General features: G+C 46.1%; 1 protein-coding gene across 2 annotated transcripts in view; it reads left to right on the top strand.

Moving 5' to 3' along the window:
* The window catches only part of THOC2 (THO complex subunit 2), a 1,289,207-nt gene that overhangs the window by 75,124 nt on the left and 1,201,465 nt on the right, over positions 1-12,618 (top strand). For both annotated transcript variants that reach the window (XM_086918507.1, XM_086918508.1), the window contains exons 8-9: positions 1,087-1,179; positions 7,069-7,224. In XM_086918507.1, the coding sequence (XP_086774633.1) occupies positions 1,087-1,179; positions 7,069-7,224 (249 nt within the window). The remainder of the gene's footprint in view (positions 1-1,086; positions 1,180-7,068; positions 7,225-12,618) is intronic.

Consider the following 12,618-nt stretch of genomic DNA (forward strand, 5'->3'; position numbering starts at 1 on the left):
CGCCACAAACCTAACCAACCGCTGCAAAGTCTATGCGCAGCATAGTGAATCCAGAAAGATTCACGCTGCAAAACGAATTGATTCTTACCTGTCAGTGTTGTTTTGCAGCTTGAAGATCTTTCTGAATTCACTAGCGAATCCACCCACCTCCGCCAGAATGATGAGACAGGAGGAGAAGGGGATACGAAGACAATATACAGTCAAACTCTTAAAAGAGACAAATCTGGAGTTCCTTGAAAAATTAAGAACCTGAAATGTTTGGAAAAGGATGAATAACAATGACACAAAAACAAGAAAAAAGAATCCGAAGATGGCGCCCAAAGGTGGGGGCTTCCGCAGAAAGCGTGCCAACGTCACAGGAAGGACACCAAAAGGTGCCAACTTCACTGAAAGGACACCAAAAGGTGGGACGGCGAAGCCCACCTGGGCTACAAAAAAACTTTAAAAAGAACCGAAAAAAATACTACGATTTCGGACCCAACTACTAGAACGCGGAATAATGCACAGCATAGTGCATCCAGAAAGATCTTCAAGCTGCAAAACAAAACTGACTGGTAAGAAACTATTTGTTTTACCATTTTTGTGTCCCGTCTTTTAATCAGTGAAAGTTCGGTGTCCTGTTATCCTGTTTTTCAAGTCCAGTATTTCACCTTAGTCTTAAAATGCTAAAAATGTGTTCTCTTGGAAGAATTGCTACATCATTGGGCTGACATTTCTTTGTGTATGTTTATGGGAATGGCTGTGAAGTCTTGGTTGGAGTTGTGTGGTACTAAACATAACTACTCCCCGACTTGCTGGAATACTAGAGAGTTTACTTGAGCTTCACGTACGACATTGCTCTACCACTATAATTATGTTTGTATATGCTCCATGTGCGCAAGCATATGTGTAAATATGTTTGTGTATGCTCATGTGCACTAGCTTATGTGTAAATAGGTATTGAAGGAAGATTTTATTTTTCACGTAATCGATTAGTGTTTCTTTAATGCTCAATATTTGAGGTTTGGGGGTGGGCATCTCCGTAGTAACTGATATTTTTCCCCTACAGTGACGGTTTACGTACTAAACGGTTTGTTTTTCATTTAGGAACCTAATGGAGAGACTCCTTCCTCATTGTATAGAGTTGCAGCAGTACTTCTCCAACATAATCTTATAGCTTTAGATGACCTTTACACGCATGTAAGTAATCTTTTTGCACTCAGTATTTACTAATTGAGTTTCTTGTTGTATGGCTGTTTAATATTTGGTGTTAATAAAATCTTTCCCCTGAAATCTGAGCTTGTTCAATCGGTGCTTTGCATATAGTATTGTTCTAGTGAGCATAAAGCTGAATATAGTCTTTTTTCTAAACTATCTGAATATGTGAATTTAATCTGGTATTAATCCCAGATTTGTGTTAAGCTTGTATTCTTTTGTCGGATGTTAGTTTTGTTTTCCTGTGATAAATAGGGATTTTTTTAAATCTTGTTTTTTTTCCCCTTTAGTTTCAGAGATTGCAATTACTGTGTGCCCACTCACCATTTTAAGCACACCACAACTCAAAAAATATAGTTGTTAGAATGTTTGCTAACCACTGCCTAAAGGATGGCGCAATGTAAGGGAAGTGATTAATTGTTTTGTTGTAAAATAATCCTTTGTTTTACCATGTAGAGTTCTGCCATTGAAAGATATCCCAAAGCAGTCCTAGCTTGCAATGATGGCTTTTAACAGTAGAATTAATATAAGCATTTCCCACGCTTGTCTTGCTCAACCTCAAATTATCTCTGGTCAAATTATTTCTGGTGTTCAAATTATGACAGACTTAAGCCAGCAGGGTTTCCGAGCATTCAAAGGTGCCCTTGGGGATTGTTTCCTTTGCCTATTTGGCTAAAGTTGCCCTACCCGTTCTAATACTGATACTTCCCAATGCCAAGGATCTATTCAATCCGATTTTTTGACTTGAGATGTTGGGCCTAACTGTTATGTGAGAATCCTTGAAGGGCCATTTGCAGACCTGGACAGTGTCAGTAAGGTTTTAAATCGGACGTTATTGCAGACGTCCTGTGAGTCTGCACACTATTTTTCCAGCTCTGCTGACCGTGGCCTTAGTCACAGCTGCAAGATTCTGCTGCTGTGCTATCCTTGAGGTACTCTTGCATTTTATATCAGGTTTTTGCCTAGTATGCCCCATGCACTGATTTATTTAAGTTTAAAATGTAGGAACTAACCTAGAGAACCCAGGACAATGAGGCCAGCTTATAAAAAAGCTAGATCTTAAGAGTGCTTCAATTGGTGAAAATTGGAGGGGCTGCAGGGCTTCAGAGGAAGGCCATTCCAGGGCTGAACTTCCAAAACTTAAAGGCACTCAACCCACCCCACCCTTTCTGGAGCGCTTAAAACATGGACAAGAGGATTAGATCATAATGTTCTAGTTAGCATATAAGATGTGTTTTTGTATTCAACAAAATTAAGTTCTGTTTTATAGAATGCGGAGTTTGATAGGCAGAGAGCACAAATGAGTGAAACACAGCACCATAAATAACAGTAATAGTAACAGCACATGTAACTGGGGTATTCCTCATGGGAGGATACAAAAGTCCAAAATAAGTGACTACTAAGCCTTATGACTAATCAGTCAGTCAGTCAGTCAAAAAGATTTTATTTCGATTAAAAACCATAAAAAGACAATTTACAAATTTCATAGTCTAGTTTAAAAAAAAAGAGTCAAGGGGAGGAGCCAAGATGGCGACTGGGACAGACGTGTAGGCTCCCGGCTCCACCAGCTCTCTTCCTCCGCGCTAATATCCTGATCCCTATCCTGGTGGTTTGTGGCGGCGGAACGTCCGCTATGCTGTGCTGATCTGCAGCGTCGTTCCCAGGCTTCTCGACTCGCCCGGCAGCCGGAGATAGATGCGCAAGGATTTTGAGCCCTGGCCCCGTGCTGCACCGCCGTCCGTCTCCGAGTCTGGGAGGCTTGGTGAAGGCCGGGGTGCCCGTGCGACACCGAGGACGTGAAGGTGGCGCCATTCTCCCGGGACGGAACCCTGACTGCGCTGCCTGCCACGGAATAATGCGAGCTGTGCCCTGTGCGTGATCGCCGTGTAGAGATGCTTTCCAGGTACGGCGTCTTTGTCTGAGGCGGGGTGCGAGCGGAATAGATTACACGGCCATGTTTGGCGAGCATCGGCTGACTGCTTCCCTACCCTGGTGCTACGGCACGAAGCTGTAGGGTTCTCAGTCTCGAGAGCCCGACCTGAATCAATTGTGTTGGCAGTGAGACTTGTATTGCCGCCTATTCAAGCTGCACCCGCCTCGGCGGCTACTCCGTGGCCCTACCACCATGGCTATATCTGGTGCCTCGGGGAACGGGAGAGAGTGCCCGTCCCAGTCTACTGCCTGGGACACCCTGCTCGCGCTGGGAGACAGCTCGCAAACGTTTTCCCGGGATTTTGATGACGAGGGGCTACAATTACGACTCTCTCACGGATCTATCCTGGCCGCCCTGTCTGACTTTCGCTCGAAAATGTGCACGGATTTCCGGGTAATGAGCGACTGCATAGACAAAATGGTGCCTGTTCTACGACAGGAGTGCGATGTTGGAAACCAGCTACCCTTGGAACTGTCTCCATTGCACTCTGTTGAGGATACAATGTTTCTTTTTGCCCGCGGGGGAGATGTGACTGCTTCTGCCTCTACCTACGCTCATCACCGGCCGCCCAGTGGACTCGCCTGTGATATTCTGTTTCCCCTGCCTCCGGGGTCTGCCACATTGCTGCCTGCAACATTGTTATTGACTCGAGACCTGGATATGCAGCCTCCGGCCCTTCCGATGGATTTTCCCTCGTGTCCTTCACCCGCTACGCTGAGGAGCCTGTACTTTCCAGATGGACTAGGGAAACAACTCATGAAGGACAAAGGACTGTATGGTGATATTCGACGGCCATTTTGTGCTTCTACTTTACTCTCCTTCTTTATGCGGCCATGTTGTCTCTTGTTTTCAGAGGGGGCGGGCTTTCTCCAGGAACTCCATTCGGGGACGTATCCGAGATCGGGCCAGGGCTAGATTGCTCTTCTTTGCTATCGTTTGATTGGCTGGTTGAGCTGGGATTATCACTGTTTGTGCAACTGTTTAAGTCACGCTTTGCGAATTGTCTTTCCCCAACTGTCTCTGCATTGCTATTTCCTTCTGTGCTGTCATGAACAGGGTGGGGGTCGTGATTTTGGCTGAGGGGCTGGGATCGTTTAGAGTTGCTCCTCCTCTCGTTATACTCTTCCCCTTCTTCTTTGCTTCCATCTTGTCCCTTTGTTGTGAAGGGGGTCGACATTTGACGAGGGGTACGTCCCAAGGGGCATCTGGGATCGGGCTAGGGTTAGGCGGTCTCTTTGTTGTCTTGCTTTCTCCCTTTCTCCTGCGGTTGTGACTTCTTACGGGGGATGGATATATGGGGTCACCCAAGATCGGGCCAGGGCTAGGTGATTTCTTTAGTGTTATAGACGCATTGACGGGCTGGGGCGAGGATGGGTCTGCCTTTTGTCTGATTTATTCGCAGATTTGGAAATGTTTTTCCCCACCTGCAGTTCTGCTTGCTACCATTGTTTTGCTGATGATACTTTTGGTGGGGGATGCTTACGGGGCTGGTGGGGACCGGGAGTGTGTTGACTTTGCCTCCTCCCACCTCTTCTGAGAGTTGGGGAGTGGGATGTCTTCTCTCACTCTCTATATTCTCTTTCCCACTTGGGGGTTCTCTTGGGGCGACAGGCATGCCTATTTGGGGGGGGGGGTGGGCCGTGGCCTTCCGCTGGTATGCAGGGTGGGGGGATGGGGTGTGTTTTATGTTTCTCTTTGTTTCTATGGCCCTCTTTCTCTTTTTCTCTTCTTCTGTTTCTTTTTCTTCTACGTTTCCTTGCTTCCTTTGGGGTCGGGGTTCAGTGTTCCTTGAATGATGATAGCTATCCTGGTCATTTATTAGCCTCTACTCTCTTCGTAGTGTTATAATTTGTACTCGACAAAATCATTAAATTAAACCTTTTTCTATCCTCATACTATGGTTCGCGGCTCCACACGATACTCTTTACTTAGAGACGGCTTTAACGGCGTTCTGCCCTATTAGTTCCTTGTTATCTTCTTCCCGTATGTCATAGCGGCCGGCCCCACGGGGTTGTAGGCAGACGCTGTGTATTGTGCATTTTACAAATAAAGGTTTAAAAAAAAAAAAAAAAAATCAAAAACCATTGACTAATCAAAAGCCTGGGATTTACAAATGATACTAAGAGGAGCCAATTGAAACGATGGGCGGTGCTTAACACCCATATCCAAGGAACAGCATGTCTCGAAGAGAGCGCATTTACTGCCTAGGCGAGACTTAAAAAGTGAGAACTGCAAACTACTGGTGGACTTTGGTGCCAAACCCTGCCTGCTCCTGTCCGTACAATCGTGACAACCCAACTTGTCCTGCAGCTGTGCATACACCAAAAGTCCCGGAGGGCCTTCAGCATTTCACTAAGCCGTCAGCAGCTCCCTTGAAGTGGAAGAGCCATTGCCCTGCAACCTGCAGGCACCAACCTCAACATCTTGTTAACCTTTCTGCTGACCATTCTGCATGAGTTTTGTGATGGGTCCCTTAGTATGGCACAATACATGCTGCTGCTCTCAGTGGCCCTATTTAGTACCCATGTCCTGGGCATCAGGGGTAATATTTATTAGACACCTACAGAGGTGCTAATGGCTTGCCAATTTTTGAAACAATTGAGCAGTTACCTTGTTATATGGAAAGAGCACTGGCACTAGGGACATGATTAGCAGGTGCACTTCAGTCAAATTTGTATTGCATACCAGGCAAAAAGTGGGGGGGGGAGAGGTGCATTTAAAAAAGGCACAGTTTCCTACACACAAGTGTTTATTCTAATTACTAGTGCCTTAACACAACAATTAAAAATATTAATAGCATAATACCTTAATCTTATTAGAGCCAAAAGCATTATCATGAGATTTTTTTGTTCTTGTAGTTATTAATGCTTCACACCTTGAGACACGGATCAGAAACCAATGTTAACACAGAACCTGCATGTAACACAGTGGCTGCCCAAGAGACCTTTATTGCAGCACAGCTTTTAGGACTTGGCACAATCTTAGTACACAGATCCCACAGCATTCCCTCCACCATAACAAGTAATATCTAACGCTCTCAAGCTACGACTAACCAGAGGCCTCTGAAGAACGTTCAGGAGAGTTCAAATAATGGGTGTTTCAGTGCATAAGCAGTATTTGTTTCCTTGCCAGTGGTATATTTCTGCACACCATATACTCTGGCCTTATAAGGAAAGGCAAATATGCCAATCGTGTTTTAAGCTAATTTTGACATGTTTTTGGTATCAAAGCACATACACAGGGCACTGGACCAGCAGTAGAGTTCAAGATTACTAGCCGGTGTGTTCCCAAAAAATTATGAAAATAATTAGGTGTGACAACTCCTACATTTTTAATAACCTGCTCTAAATCCCTTCTTTTTGGGTGACTCAATGGCATTGAGGTATTTGAAATTTAGGGATGGTGACCATGCGCCAGCAGTTGTAGTTGTCGGAACCAGAGTGCTCATTGAGCCCTTGTTTTTGCATTGTTTGTGCTGGACAAGTATTAGCACCGTTCTACTGTTTAATTCTAAGGCATCCTGGGCTATCTTAATATGGGTCATATTTAAGTTGGCTCTGGCACACCGCTATGGCCGTCACCTACCCAGCCGGACTTGGGACATTTGACTCGTTTTCATCCCTGCTGCTGTCTCCTTCCTGTGGATTACCAGCTTTCCCTGGTCTTTCTGACCCTGATTTTCGTGTTCGTTAAACCACTCCTTTATTTTCTATTTATTAATTCTGTAACTATTGTGAAACTTTTGCAACTTGTAACACGTTGTTCCCTTATGTAAAGCGGTCTGACACCTCCGGGTCTAGCCAGCGCTATGTAAAACTCAAATAAATTACAAAAAATAAGTGAATTTTGCTATTAGTTGTTTAATGTTTTCTTGTTGACATGAAAAGCAAGCTTTTATTTTCAGTTATATGCTAAAAGATCATTTGATTAATTTTCCTCAGCTTCTGCCGATGGATAACACAATTCTTGAAGAACATAAGCGAGAAATTATGGAGGCAAAGCAAATTGTTCGAAAACTTACATTGGTAATATTGTCTTCTGACAAAACTGACGAGAAGGAGAAAGAAAAAGATAAGGAGGAGGAAAAAACAGAAAAGGTATTTAAGCAATGATTTCCTTTGTTCCAGGGTGCTTCTTCGAAAGAGGTTTTATTATTAGTTTTAATGTTTGTGTGTGCATATATGTTGGTATATATGTATGTATGTGTATATATATATATATATATATATATATATATGTGTGTATATATCTATACATATATATTTACTCTATTCTTAAGCTTATCTATGCATTGCCTTTAGAGTAGAACGTTTGGGCCCTACTTGGCAGTCCTAGTTAGGACCATGTTTCCATAGGACTAATGTTCGAGGCATGTGGGCTGCTGAATTCATATCTGTTGGGAAAACTTTCTACAAAAGCCAAAAGGCTTTCGACAGCGTCCGTATCGTTTCGCTCGGTACCGGTAACTTGTTTCGAGAGGACATCGAGGAATCAGACGGTTTTCTTTCCACACTCGACCCGATCTTCGATCCACAATGGAAAGAAGCCCATTCATGAGCTGTCCACTTTTCAATGCAAAATACCCGCACATCGATGTCCACCCGGTGTGCAACAAGTGCCTGTCCCCGGATCACAACGAAGCCAACTGTATGGCCTGTTCAGGTCGAAGAAAACTCTTCGGATTCGATGCGCGGCTCGATTGGAGTCGAAAAGGTCAGCGCCTGTTCCTGAAAACATCTTCGGGACCGAAGACGAAGAGGTCGTTGATCTGGAAAACCGCTCTGATCCGGCTTCGGGCCATGACTCAGAGTATGACGCCGAAGACTAAGAGGTGCAAGAAGAAGACGAAAAAGTCGTTGAAGAGGTAGGAGACGACGCAGAGGCCCTTGGGGCCGTAGAAGATAGCTCAGGCGAGGAGCTAGGCCCAACCGGCTATGCGGGGGCCGACGATGACGCACTCAATAAGGCTCAGGTCCAGGGATCGCCACTAGGCCTTACCCAAGATCTACAGTCTCGTTCTACAGCCCCGCATAAAGGCCCAGCTTCGAACATTAATAAAGAGCCATCGGTTTCAAAACCGCCATCGGTCGATCCAAAGAAATCGAAACCGAAAGCATCAATGACAAAGCCAAAACCGAAAGTGCAACTAACTCTGGTCGGCTCCAAGGCCTCAAACCCCTCGGAGCCGAAGAAACAGAAAATGGCTGTCTATGCCGAAAAGCTCAAGGTCATCGAACAGACGGTTGGGACACCGAAGACCAAGGTCAAGGCTGTCGAACCAACAAGGCTGACGCCGAATGAAGTCGACACACACAAAAGACTCGAACCGAAAGACGGGATCGATCCTCAGTCGAGGCCTGCGGACAAGACGAAGACTGGCTCCAAGGACTGTTTAGTCAACGCAGCCGAGTCCATTCATAGCCAAGGAAGTGTCGGAGTCACTCCAACGCATCAAGGATAAGGCTACAGTGGTCGGGCCAAAGAAGGCCCCAACACCAAAGCTGGTCGGAAACATTCAGACAGCGTCGACGCCGATCAAATTCGGCTTGCCATCCTCAGAGGAGCCTGAAGAACAGGAGTCGAGGAAATTCATCGACTCGGAAACTGGTAGACTGTCCATATATAAAAGGAAAATAATACCAGAAACGCCCATGGAGCCATATAAGATTCCCTTGAAGAAGAAGAGGGCTTCAACAACGTCACCGGCTCTTGTGGAACCCCTCCATTCCTATGGACAAGAACCTCCGAATTTTTCACCCACATACTCAGATGTGGATGCAGGGGATGACTAACATGAAGGCACTCTTAGCCAGATATGACAGGTCCCATTATGATACCCTTGAGATCAGTACAAGGAGGGTGCAGAACTACTAATCTGAGAAGGGAAGCTTATAACCAATGCTTCCATCAAGTGCGCGCTAGGCGCAGCTGACACTGCAGCCAGGGCCATCAAAACTAGCGTTATGTTAAGGAGACATGCCTGGTTGAGAATCTCGGGATTCAAACCAGAAATACAAACGTCTATCCTCAATCAGCCAGTTAACCCGGACTACTTATTTGGACCTGAGGTTGACACCACCCTTGAAAAAATTAAAAAAGACACAGAGACTGCAAAGTCTATGGGGCACTGCAGTCACAGCACTTTCGGGGTGGCTCCTTTCGTCGCTCCAATACAAGGGGCCCTTCAAGAGGTCAATCCACACAACAGACACAGCTCAATAAAGGAAGTACACAATCCACCTACAATAAGAACAACCGGGTGGATATCGTGGAAATAACATCAAGGGCAGAGGAAACAACAGTTCCAGATCCTCTGTCAATAGCAAACAGTGACGCCCTGTCACTGCCCCCGACCATATAACACCTGTCGGGGGGAGACTACAACAGTTCCTGCCAGTCTGGAAATCCATCACCACGGACAGGTGGGTGAGAGACATTGTCCAGTACGGGTATTGTCTGGAATTAACATCCACTCCACCCAACATCCCACCAAGACACCGTCCTATGTCCGCAGAGCACTTACACTTATTGCAGCAGGAGGTCGTCAGCATGCTGCAAAAAGGGGCCATGGAGCTCGTGCCTGTACAAGACCAAGGCTCAGGGGTGTACTATCTGTACTTTCTAATACCCAAAAAGGACGGGTCTCTCAGACCTATACTGGACCTCAGGCTTCTAAACAGTTACATTCTGTCAGAGCATTTTCATATGCTCACCTTACAGCAGGTCCTGCTGTTAGTCAGGGAGACTTCCTCGCAACACTGGATCTAAAAGACGTGTATTTCCATATACCCATATACCCATACACCCATCACACAGACAGTATCTCAGGTTCACTATTCAAAATCAACATTATCAGTTCAAAGTCCTCCCTTTCGGAGTAACGACGTCACCCAGGGTGTTCACAAAGTGCCTGGCGACAGTAGCAGCACACCTAAGGAGACAGCACATACATGTCTACCCTTATCTGGACGACTGGCTTATTCAAGCAAAGACGGCCCAGCAGTGTGCCTGCCACATGTCCCACACCATTCATCTTCTTCACAGTCTGGGATTCTCGCTGAATTATCCAAAGTCACATCTTCAGCCCGCCCACGTGCGACAGTACCTGGGCGCGACAATAAACACTCTGGCAGCGAAAGCTCAGCCAAATTCAGCGAGAATAAGCAGCATGCAAATGCTGATTCAGACCTCAACACTCGCTTCCAGCAAAAGTGTTCATGCAGTTGATAGGCATGATGGACTCCTGTATCTTCATAGTCCCGCACGCGAGACTACACATGCGTCTGCTTCAGGAGTGCTTGGCACGTCAGTGGAATCAGGCTCAAGGACAGTTAAAAGACCTAGTGCTGGTGAGCGGTCGGGCATTCAACTCTCTGCATTGGTGGAACCCACAAAACCTTTGCAAGGGCCGACCGTTCCAAGAGCCTGTGCCACAGATTATACTGACGACGAACGCGTCTCTCCAGGGATGGGGAGCTCATGTACTCCACTACACAGTGCAGGGACTATGGACAGCACAGCAAAAGAAGATGCACATCAACCTTCTGGAACTGATGGCAATCTTCATGGTGATGAAAGCTTTCAGAGTACACTTGTGCAACAAGGTCGTGTTGATCCGGACGGACAACATGACTGCCATGTACTACATACAGAAGCAGGGAGGAACACACTCGCCACAGTTGTCTCATCTGGCTCAGAGCATGTGGAAGTGGGCCATTCAGAGGAACATCTTCCTCATGGCGGAACTCCTCCCGGGCAAGGACAACCAGATGGCGGATCTGCTCAGCAGACACAGCCACCAGATGCACGAGTGGGACATACATCCATCAGTACTCCAACCGTACTTCCAGCAGTGAGGTCATCCACAGATAGACCTGTTCGCCACAAGGGAAAACGCAAAATGCCAAAGCTTCACCAGCAGGTTCCCACATCCACAGTCGCAGGGCAATGCAATATGGATGAACTGGTCAGGCAAATTTGCGTACACTTTTCCCCCAGCACCTCTAATACCTCTGGTGGCACGCAAACTGAGACAACACTCGATGACACTCATCCTGGTTGCTCCAATGTGGGCACGCCAACCATGGTACACCACGTTTCTAGAACTATCCGTGGTACCGCATCAAAGGCTGCTCCTCACACCCAGGCTTTTGACGCAGAGCCATGGCGACATTCAGCATCCAGATCCGCAACAGCTCAACCTGGCGATCTGGCTCCTGAAGTCTTAGAATTTGGCTACCTCAACTTGCCGCCAGAATGTATGAATATCATCAAGGAGGCAAGACTGTCAGCAACCAGAGCATGCTATGCGGCTAAATGGAAAAGGTTTGTCATATATTGTAAGAACAATGACATTAACCCACTGGATGCATCTATTCAAAACATTATCTGTTATTTGCTGCACTTATACAGGTGTAATCTGGCGTACAGTTCCATTTGTATACATTTATCCGCAATAGCAGCTTATCTTCAAAACAGGCAGCACAGGCAGCACCTCTCACTATTCAGAGTGCCTGCTATTAAAGATTTTCTGGAAGGACTCAAGAGTGATCCCTCCCAGACACCCGCCTTCACCAGTCTGGAACCTCAATGTGGTCCTCACCAGACTGATGGGACCACCTTTTGAACCTCTACACTCTTGTGAGATTCAGTTTCTAACCTGGAAAGTGGCTTTCCTAGTAGCCATTACCTCACTACGAAGAGTTAGTGAACTCCAGGCCCTAACCATTCAAGAGCCGTTCAGACAGGTCCACGCAAATAGGGTTGTACTACGCACCAACCCTACATTCATGCCTAAGGTGATTTCGCAGTTCCACATGAACCAGACCATAGAACTGCCAGTTTTCTTTCCTAATCCAGAATATGTCGCAGAGAGATCCCTACACACATTAGATGACAAAAGGGCTCTTATGTACTATATAGACAGAACAAAAGACTTCAGAAAATCAAAACAGCTTTTTGTTGCATTTTCCCCACAACACAAAGGCAACCCCATTTCGAAAGCAGGGATAGGCAGGTGGATCGTTAAGTGTTTACAAATTTGCTATGCTAAGGCTAAACGCACACTAACCATTCAACCGAGACCACACTCCACGCGTAAATTAGGAGCGTCCATGGCTTTCCTGGGAAATATTCCTTTAGAAGAGATATGTAAGGCAGCCACATGGTCCACCACACATACATTTACAAAACACTACTGCGTAGATGTGCATTCTAAACAGCAAGCAGCTGTAGGACAGGCTGTTCTCAAAACTCTTTTTCAGACTGCTGCAGCTGGCACGGGCAGCTGCCGCTAATGGGAGGGACTGCTATTTAATCTATGCACAGATATGAATTCAGCAGCCCACATGCCTCGAACCGAATATGCTACTTACCAGTATGCATCTGTTCTTGGCATGTAGGGCTGCTGACATTCATATCGCCCACCCTCCTCCCCGGCGCCTGTAGCAGCTGTAGCATTCAAAATTGCTTTGTAGCATGGACATCACTCA

Source organism: Lissotriton vulgaris, chromosome 4_1, assembly GCF_964263255.1.
Source record: "Lissotriton vulgaris chromosome 4_1, aLisVul1.2, whole genome shotgun sequence".
Lineage (NCBI taxonomy): Eukaryota > Metazoa > Chordata > Amphibia > Caudata > Salamandridae > Lissotriton > Lissotriton vulgaris.